The following is a 9422-nucleotide window of genomic DNA, read 5'->3' as shown; positions in this document are numbered from 1 at the left end:
CCCCCCTCCTCCTTCCCGCTCGTATAGGCCGATTGCCCCCCTGCTCCCAAGATTTGCCTTGACGCCGACCCCTTGGTTGACTCTCCCCCCCCCCGCCCCCCGCCCCCCTGCTGCCCTTCGCAGACTTCAGCTGTTTTCACCAGTGGCATCCTCCCTTTCTCCCTGCCCAAGCACTCTCCCTGCCCTTTTCTCTTTCCCTCCATGACCATGTCGGCCCCTGCTAGCAACCTCCAGAACATCCTGGACCAGGTACGGTCTCGGCCGCGCATTTGCCTCGCCTCTCTCCTGCTCGTGCTAATGCCCCGCATCACCCTGCTGGCGCCATCCGCCGGTTCGCCTTTGCCCGCGCCCAGACCTCGCTCCGCTGGATCTTCGTCGGTGGCAAGGGTGGTGTCGGTAAGACCACCACCAGTTGCTCGCTGGCCATCCAGCTGGCCAAGGTCCGCGAGTCGGTCCTCCTGATTTCCACCGACCCCGCTCACAACCTGAGCGATGCCTTCGGTCAGAAGTTCAGCTCCACCCCCACTCTGGCCGACGGCTTCTCCAACCTCTTTGTCATGGTCCGTTCTTTGATGCAGGGCATCCGGCCAGGCTGCTTCCCACTTGCGTGATCTAACTTCCCCATGCTGCTGCGGCGCTGCCCCTGCCGGCCTCCAGGAGATCGAGTCGTCCGTCGACGTGCCCGGCGGTAACATGCCTGGCGAGGAGGGTACGCCCACCACCCTGTTGCCTCGCTGTCTTGCCACGGAGTTGCCAGTCGGCTCCCATCACTTGTGTGCTCTCTCCCTCTCTCCCCTTATGTCTATTTCTGACCTCTCCTCGCTGGGTGGCTCGTGTCCGGCCCTCTCTTTGGGATCGATCTTCCGACCTTCCCCCCCCCGTCTCCCCCTCGTGCTTGCAGAGGAGGAGAACAGCATCAGCACTCTCCTGCGCGACGTTGCCTCCAACCTGCCCGGTATGGATGAGGTTTCCGGCATGATGGAGGTCATGACGTGCGTTGCCCTTTTCCGCCGACCCTCCTGCCCTCTTTTTTTTTCCCTGGCACGCCCTCCCACTGACAACAACACTTCGCCCTCCCCCTAATGCTGCACAGCCTCGCCCAGGAGGACAAGTACTCGGTGGTCGTCTTCGACACCCCCCCCACTGGCCACATGCTCCGCTTCATCTCGATGCCCTTCGTCTTCGAGAACTCCATCCCCCAGCTGTTCGGCTCCGACAGCCCGATCGGCCCGCTCATCACTCAGATGTCCTCCATGTTCGGCATGGACTCCTCGGCCTTCGACCGCTTTGACAAGATCAAGGTCGTCATGGAGAACATCCGCGAGCAGTTCTCCAACCCCGTGCGTCACCATGTGCCCGATATCATCCGGTCTTTCCCCATGCTTCGCCCTCTCCCCGAATTGGGCGTCTGGCTTCTCACACATCACCACCATCACCGTCGCGTCCCCCCCCCCGCACCCCCACGCGCAGGAGCGTACCACCTTCATTTGCGTCTGCATCAGCGAGTTCCTGTCTCTCTACGAGACCGAGCGCCTGATTCAGGAGCTGGCCAAGTACAACATCGACGTGCACAACATCGTCGTCAACCAGCTTCTCGTCCCGGAGCAGGGTGCGTATTCGGCTCCCGCGCCCCTCTTGCCCCTCCTGCTGGATACTCACACGACCGTCTGGGAAATCCCCGCCACCCCGGTGTCATATGCACAGCCTCCAGCTGCAAGTACTGCATCAACCGCCACAAGTCCCAGCAGAAGTACATGTCCCAGATTACCGAGCTCTATGGTGATGACGACTTCCACATCGTGCCGATCGCCGCCCGGGTGCGTGAGATTCGCGGTGCCGACTCCCTCAACGCCTTTGGCAATGCCCTGATGGCCGGCCCGGTCAACGGCGAGATCGCCGCCCGCGTTGTCATCCCCGGCGAGTCGGACGACGTCATTGAGGATTAAACAGGACGGTGGCAACGGGCCAAAGATTGTCCCCATTCCCCTCACCCGGATCCTGCCGATATTATCGCCCCCATTTTCCCCCCGCGTGTGGGCGCGCGAACGGGCCCACAAGTACAAGGCACGTCTCCGTGCATGACCATGTGTCTATGCATTTGCGTGTGAGGGTGCTCCAGGCTGGGGGCTCCTCCGCCCTGTTGGTGGGAAAGGCGGGTCACCAGCGGAGGGGATGGCAGTGTCGACTGTCCGCGCCCGTGCTGTTGTGCGTGCACGCGAAATACACACTCTAAAATGGAAAATGGCAGCACGATTTCCCGCACCAGGTCGCGGGCTTCGAGAGAGAGAGAGAGAGAGAGAGAGAGAGAGAGATGAGAGAGGGCGAGGGCGAAGGCGAGGGGGGGCGATCGAATGATGACGCGAAGCCCAGACCCGAGACAGGCGATCGGGCTCGCCTGGGGGAGGGGGAGGGGGGCGGAGATCAAATGCCGCCGTGTGTTGCACACTCGGCTTTCCTCTCCTCTCCACGGCGCCCTGAAAAATGGGCTGCGGGGAGGTCAGATTTCTCGGGCCCGGCCAATCACCGTCGACCGGGTACAACGAAAATGAGAACCGAGTCTCCATTGACAGCTGGGGGATATGGATGTGCAGCATGCTGGAGTGTGTAGAACCATCAGCAGCATCCGCATGGGATCAGGGGTCTTTGTGGGGGGTGGCTCCGGACCGGGCGAGACCCAGGTGTGGGGTTCTGCGAGCCCAGCCGGGAAGGGCATACGGGGCTGGTGTGCTGAATTAATGGACTGGAAGGACGCCAGGGACAGAGTGACCCTGGGGCCAGTGTATACTGGTTTGGGCGGGAGGGCGAGCTGTTCCGAGCGGGGACGCGGGCGCGGGCGCGGGCGCAAACGGCCAGGTGCGCTCGGCCAGGCACCAGAAAATAAACGCCCCCCCCCCCCGCCCAGGGTGGAGCCGAGATGAAGCATCGTGCTCGGGCCGCCGGGCCTGAGCATGAGCGAGGAGGAGTTCAACATGTCTGCATGCCAAGAGCGCCCCTCAAACAGGCTGGACGGAAGACAGGCCCGCCCCCCCCCCCGCTCGAGAGGCGGCACCCAGCACCTAGACGCGGAAGTGTGCCGGGACGCCGCCGGAGGGGGCCCATTGAGAAACGGTTCGGGGCCGTTGCCCGAGCGAACTTCCCCCCGGGTGATGTGGTGTGGTGTGGTGGTGAGGGGAGAGGGCGGGGGATCCCCACAAGAGACACGCCCTCCTCTCGCCGGCTGGACCCCCACGACCGGGAAAACGCGGCAGTCATTTTCCCCGCAGGCTCCCTGCGCACTCGGGGGACAAGCGCGCCCAGAACGAAAGGGCCATCCCGAAAGTTGGCGCGCGGCCTGGGAGAAACGTCGGCCTGCTTACCCAGCACCGCTCGGCCGGCGAGGGCCAGGCCGCTGTGCGGGGAACGTGGTGCCTTGACACCGGGGCCTGACACCCTTCGCCGCCTCTATCGGGCGGGCGCGCAGGGTCAACGTATATTTTTTCCCCTCCGGCTCCGAGAGGGGAGGCCCCCGAGAGCAGCACTGGGGCGAGGGGGGGGGGACGTTAGAGCCTATCCCCGCCCGGTGCGCGGGCACCGAGGCGGCCCCAAACTGGCGAAGGTTCGGCCCCGACTGCGCGGGCACTTTCGCCGGCCAGCCGCCTTCCTGGCTCCCTGGCAGGACACCCCTTCAACGGGGTGGGGAGGAGGCGCGGGGAGAGCCGGCCCGATCGTGACAAGAAATATGCCTCCGCCCCTGGAGCCGGTCGGTGCAGAAATAAATTCAGGGGCGAGGTCAGGAGCATCCCCCGCCCCCCCCCCCTCCCCCCCCGGCGGGCAGTTCTCGGCGAGAAGGAGGCAACATATTGCGCTTTGGGGACCCAATATATTCCCAGTCATATTCATTCCTCCCGGCTGCACGCCCGGTGTTCCTAGTTCCCCCGGGACTACTCGAGAACATAGCCGCCGGCGCAATACCGCCGCATTCGCTCACGCTCATGCATGTGCGCAGAAAGGTGCCATCGCTCGTGCTTGTGCAGGCGTGCGCGCGCGCGCGCGCGCAGAAACGGTTTCCCTCCCACCAGGGCGCGCACTTGCGCCTCGGCCCCCCCCCCCCCCACGGAGACGTCCACCCTTGTTGGACACCCGGAGGCCGCCAGGCCCTGAGTCCCGGGGCTATCACCCGCGGCCCTGTACAGAGGTGTATGTGTGCGTGTGTGCGTGTGTGCGTGTGTGCGTGCGTGTGTGCGTGCGTGTGTGCGTGCGTGCACATAGACAAGCGTATGTGTGCACGGTGCGCCTGCGGGTGTATCGCGCAACAGGAGGTCGGCGGGGGCCCTCCAAAACAGGAAACACGAAGGGGAGTGTGTGGACACGCTCTCGCCTTTTCCTCGGGCCGAGGAGTCCCACATTTTCAGACCCCGGCCCAGGCGCTCTGCCTCTCGCCAGACGCACAGCACCCGATGCCTATCTGAGGTTTGGCCTTGTCCGCCCCCTCTCTCCCTTCCCCCCCCCCTCCCTCCTCTCTAGCAGTCCCCCCCCCTCCTCTCCCGTCCTCCCCCCCCCCTCGTCCCACATGTTCGTGACCCATGTTGTCGCCTCTGTCATTGTCGCCTCCACCGAGCATTGGCGCCCCCCACCCGTCCCTCCCCCTGCCCGCCGCCCGCGTCCTGACCTCCCCCTGACACGCCGCTCACCCCCCTTGGGCCATTCATTTGCCCCTTCCCCTTCTCCCCCTTCGCCGCAGTTGGGCTCGCCACTCACGGCTTACTACTGTTCGTTGCCCCCGGCTCTCCGCTCCCCCCCCCCCTCCTCCCCTTGCTTTCTTGCTTTCCCCTCCATGCGCCGCCCCCTCACACCCATTCCCCCTCGTCGGCTGGTGTTCCCATCAGTTTAAGTCATGTCAGCTGGCTCTTCCGCTGGTTACTTCCACCAAGGTCGCGGCCAGGAGGCCATGCCCGGCGCCCCTGGCGCCGGCAGCGCCCCCGGTGCCAGTAATCCCCCCGGCACTGGTAACACCGGTGCCAACAACACCCCCCAGGGCGGCCCCCACTCCTCGATGCAGCACATGCCACACATGTACCATCCCAATCCCTACATGTCCGGCTATCCGGCCGGCTATGGCGCGATAGGCGCACAGTCCGGCGCCGGGCACAACGTCCCCTACTGGTACAACCAGGCCCCCCCTTCGGCCGGCATGTACAACCTCTCCTACCCCAACGCCGCCATGATGGTCCCCTCCATGTCGCCCTACGGCCACCAGGGGGTCTATTCGATGATGGGCCCGGCTGGCACCAGCCAGAGCACCGGCCAGGGCACCATGCCGCACACGGGTAGCCACTACCACCCGGGCATGCACCACCCAAGCATGCCGCACTATCCCATGCCGGACATGTATTACAACTACTCCATGATGATGGGCATGCACCCGGGCGCCATCGACCCGACCACCGGGCTTCCCATGCACCCGCAGCAGCAGCAGCAGCAGCAGCAGCAGCACCCCACCCAAGCGCCCCAGCACCAGCAGCAGTCCTTCCCCGCCGGCCCACCGCAGAATGCCCCCTCGCCGGCCGCTGCCGGCAGCAAGCAGCAGCAGCGCGCCGCCGCCGCCGCCGCCGCCGCCGCCGCCGCCGCCGCTGACGGCCACTCCACCACCTCCTCCTCTTCCTCCTCCAAGAACAACTACTCCTCCCGGGCGCAGGGCAGTGCTGGCAATGCTTCGCACGCGGCGTCCGTCGCCGCGGCCGGTCCGGCCCCCTCGGGCGTCTCCTCCCCGGCCGAGTCCGGGGCCGCCTCCAGCTCCTCGTCTCGCGGCGCCTCCGATGCCGCCACCCCCACCTCCAGCAACACTGCCACTGCCTCCTCCTCCCGCTCGGCTGCTGCCCCCAGCACCAACTCGAAGTCTGCCGCCTCCGGCACCACCACCACCACCACCGCCACCGCCACCCCGGCCGCCACCCCGGCCACCGCCGCCACCACTGCCCCGATCGCCTCCCAGACCGCCGCCCCGGCCGCCACCCCGACCACCACCGCCACCACTGCCACCGGCCATGTCAAGCAGTCGCCCCAGCAGCGGCCGATTCCGGCGGCACAGCCTGCCAGCGGCGCGGCCATTCGCCCGCGTCCGGCTGCCTTCCAGGGCACCGGCATGCCCGGCGCCATGCCGGTTTCCTACTCGGACCCCTCCTTTGCCGGCTCCGGCCCCAGCCAGATGCACATGCCTTCCGTTCGGCCGGGTGTCCGCCCGATGCTTGCTCGCCCGGCTCCGGCTGGCACCGTCCCGGTTGCCGCCGCGCCCACCGTCATTTCGCAGCCGGCCGCCGTTGCCGGCACTCGTGCTCGTCCGGTCGCCACCCCGACCGCCGCCTCTGCGGTCACTGTTAAGGAGGCCGAGCCCGCTGCCAAGCAGAACACCGCCAAGGCCGCCAAGGCTGCCGAAGCCGCCAAGGCCGCTAAGGCTGCCGAGGAGGCCGCCGCTGCCAAGGCCGCCAAGGAGGCCGCTGCTGCCAAGGCCGCCAAGGAGGCCGCCGCTGCCAAGGAGGCCGCCGCTGCCGCTGCTCGGGCGGCTGCCCCGCCGACCCTGGCCGACATTGCTGCCGGCCGCCGGAAGCCCCTTCCGGCGGGTGGCGCTGCTGCTGCTGCTGCTTCGGCCACCGCCGTTGCTCCGACCGCCGCCGCCGCCGCTGCCGCTCCGACGGTCAAGGCCGCCGCTCCTGCTCCTACTCCTGCTCCCTCGCCGGCTGCCGCCCATGGCAAGTCCACCGAGTCCCACAAGAAGACCGCGGCCGCCACCTCCAGCCCGACTGTCGCGCCCGCCACCGTCGCCGCCCCTCCGGCTAAGCCCGCCGTCATGTCCTTCGCCGCGGTGGCTGCCAGCAAGGCCGGGCAGCCGCCCTCCGGTGGCACGGCCACTGTCACCTCTACTGTTGTGACGGTGGCTCCCTCTTCGTCGTCGTCGTCGGCCGGCGGCCGGCCGGCGGCGCGCCAGACCCCCAGCACCGCTCACGTTGCCGACTCGCTCAAGAAGCTGGACCTCAGCGGCCCCAACATCCCGGACGACTTCTCCAACATCCCCCGGCCCCCGGTCGACACGCGCCTTAAGACCGAGGACGTCACCCGGACCCGGTGCCTGGACTTCTCGGACTTCGACCTGAAGAAGGAGCTCCTGCTCGGCCTGCACACCATGGGCTTTGAGAAGCCCTCTCCCATTCAGGAGGAGTCCATCCAGATTGCCATCGCCGGCAAGGATATCATTGCTCGTGCCAAGAACGGAACCGGCAAGACCTGTGCCTATCTGATTCCGGTGCTCGAGCGTCTGGACACCCGGTCGAACCACCTCCAGGGTGCGCACACATTGGCCGGGGAGGGGGCTTTCCTTTGCTGCTCCCTTGCCCTTGCTTCGGGAACAACCCCTCGCCCCTGAGCAGGGGACCGGGGCCGGCCCATGCATTTCCCTTCCTTGCCCGCTTACAGTCCTTCCATGATCGCCACCATCCCCCCTCCCTCCCCCCCCCCCTCACCCCCCCCCACCTCACCCCACCCCACCCAGCCATCATCCTTGTCCCGACCCGCGAGCTGGCCCTGCAGACTGGCAACGTTTGCAAGGAGCTCTCGCGCCACTTCAAGCCGGCCGTCGAGCTGATGACCTCCTTCGGTGGCAGCGACTATCGTGACGATCTGATCCGCCTCAAGCGCCCGGTGCACATCATTGTCTCCACCCCCGGCCGCATGCTGGACCTCTTCAACCGCCAGCGGGTGTCGCTCAATGCCTGCCGCATGTTTGTCCTCGATGAGGCCGACAAGCTCCTTTCCCAGGACTTCCTGCCGGCCATCCAGCAGCTGCTGACTCTCTTCCCGGAGAAGCCGCAGCTCCTGCTCTACTCGGCCACCTACCCGGTGTCGGTGCAGGACTTCGTCACGGCGGCCATGCACAAGCCCAGCATGATCAACCTCATGGATGATCTGACCCTGCGCGGTGTGACCCAGTACTATGCCTACATGCAGGAGCGCGACAAGCTCCAGTGCCTGTACAGCCTCTTCACCAAGCTTCGCATCAACCAGTCGATTATCTTCTGCCGGAGCCACACCCGCGTGGAGAATCTGGCCCAGCAGATCACCCAGCTCGGCCTGTCTTGCTACTTCATCCATTCGAAGATGCTCCAGGAGGATCGGAACCGCATCTTCAACGACTTCCGCGAGAACAAGTTCCGAAACTTGGTGTGCTCCGACCTGCTCACCCGTGGTGTTGATGTCCAGTCGGTCAATGTTGTCATCAACTACGACTTCCCGTCCACCGCCGAGACCTACCTCCATCGGATTGGCCGGTCTGGTCGCTTCGGCCATCTGGGCCTTGCCGTCAACCTGGTCACCCCGCATGACATGCCGAATCTCATGAAGATCCAGGAGGAGCTGTCCACCACCCTGGAGCCCATGCCGGCCGTCGTCGACCATCGCCTGTACACCCTCTAAGCAGCAGGAGCCCAGGCCGCCGCTGGTCCAGACGCGAGGCGTGAGGGGAGCGAGGGGCGCGAGCGGGGACAGTAGTGACGGCGAAGGAGGAGGAGGAGCGAGGCGAGGCAAACCCGCGCGATGGCGCGTCTGTGCATGCGCGTGTCCCCCATGTGCTGCGGCTTCTTCGCGACTGCGCAGGTTGCACGCCTCGTCCTCTCTCTCTCTCTCTCTCTCTCTCTCTCCCTGCTGTTCCTCTGGGGGGGAGGGGAGGGAGGTCGTGATGATTCTCCCGCTCCTGCATTACTTCCCCTCCCTCCTTCCCCCTGTGCCTTCGCATGTGTACTCACTGAGCTGGCTCGCCCTTTTGCCCTCTGTAGTCTCGCCCGCGCAACGAGGAGGGCCACCTGTGTCCTTCTTTGTGGCCGCACCCCTTGTCTCTCCCCCGCCCCATCCCGAAAGAGAAAAGGCTGGCGGCGCGCAGAGCCGGTGAGTTGGAGAGGAGAATCGTGCGAGCACGCGCATCTGTCCGCGCGAAGGAAAGTCAATACACATGCACACGCGCTCCTGCCAATCTACACCGACATCGTTTCTCTCTCTCTCTTTCTCTCACTCTCTTGTGCCAGGGACTCCCGGGGGAGGTGTTGTGAGGCGACCCAGAGGTTGGTCCCTCTTTTGTCCCCCCGGTCCTCCCTTCGTCTGCCGCCGTGCCTCCTTCTTTGCTTGTTCGCACTTTTGCCCCGGCGTCCTCCCCCCGCCCGCCCGGGGCGCAGAAGAGCGCAATGACACCCGCCCCGGTGGCCATTCTATCGCAAGTCCATCACAATGGCCATCCAACAGCACCGACGCGATCGGATTAGCTACCGAGACCTCGCATCACGAGACCGCAAGACCGTTCGATTTTGAATTCCCTCCCAGCTCCCCCCCCCCTCGCCCGTCACGATCTGGCGCCGGCAAGGGACTCCGTCTGGCAAAGACCCGGGGGCATGATGCGATCTCGG

General features: G+C 66.0%; 2 protein-coding genes across 2 annotated transcripts; both read left to right on the top strand.

The window, feature by feature from the left end:
* The first annotated feature begins 123 nt into the window (after positions 1-123).
* Positions 124-2242, top strand: H696_00258 (hypothetical protein). The gene is made up of 7 exons (XM_009494104.1): positions 124-249; positions 354-560; positions 658-709; positions 902-992; positions 1094-1340; positions 1471-1609; positions 1705-2242. Exons 1-7 carry the CDS (start codon positions 202-204, stop codon positions 1944-1946), a joined length of 1026 nt encoding a protein of 341 aa, XP_009492379.1. The 5' UTR covers positions 124-201; the 3' UTR covers positions 1947-2242.
* Positions 2243-4513: 2271 nt separating this feature from the next.
* H696_00257 (hypothetical protein) lies at positions 4514-8657 on the top strand. Its single transcript, XM_009494103.1, has 4 exons — positions 4514-4551; positions 4721-4748; positions 4866-7316; positions 7523-8657. Exons 3-4 carry the CDS (start codon positions 4874-4876, stop codon positions 8440-8442), a joined length of 3363 nt encoding a protein of 1120 aa, XP_009492378.1. The 5' UTR covers positions 4514-4551; positions 4721-4748; positions 4866-4873; the 3' UTR covers positions 8443-8657.
* Positions 8658-9422: the final 765 nt, after the last annotated feature.

Source organism: Fonticula alba, assembly GCF_000388065.1.
Source record: "Fonticula alba strain ATCC 38817 unplaced genomic scaffold supercont2.1, whole genome shotgun sequence".
NCBI classification, from domain to species: domain Eukaryota; order Rotosphaerida; family Fonticulaceae; genus Fonticula; species Fonticula alba.
This window is presented reverse-complemented; position numbering and strand designations above follow the sequence as displayed.

Bases quoted from the DNA above. Each gene is read 5' to 3' on its own strand.
- H696_00257 (XM_009494103.1), top strand. From the start codon at position 4,874: ATGTCAGCTGGCTCTTCCGCTGGTTACTTCCACCAAGGTCGCGGCCAG. The intron at 7,317-7,522 runs GTGCGCACACAT...CACCCCACCCAG, and splicing joins CCGGTCGAACCACCTCCAGG to CCATCATCCTTGTCCCGACC.
- H696_00258 (XM_009494104.1), top strand. From the start codon at position 202: ATGACCATGTCGGCCCCTGCTAGCAACCTCCAGAACATCCTGGACCAG. The intron at 561-657 runs GTCCGTTCTTTG...GCCGGCCTCCAG, and splicing joins TCTCCAACCTCTTTGTCATG to GAGATCGAGTCGTCCGTCGA. The intron at 710-901 runs GTACGCCCACCA...TCGTGCTTGCAG, and splicing joins TAACATGCCTGGCGAGGAGG to AGGAGGAGAACAGCATCAGC.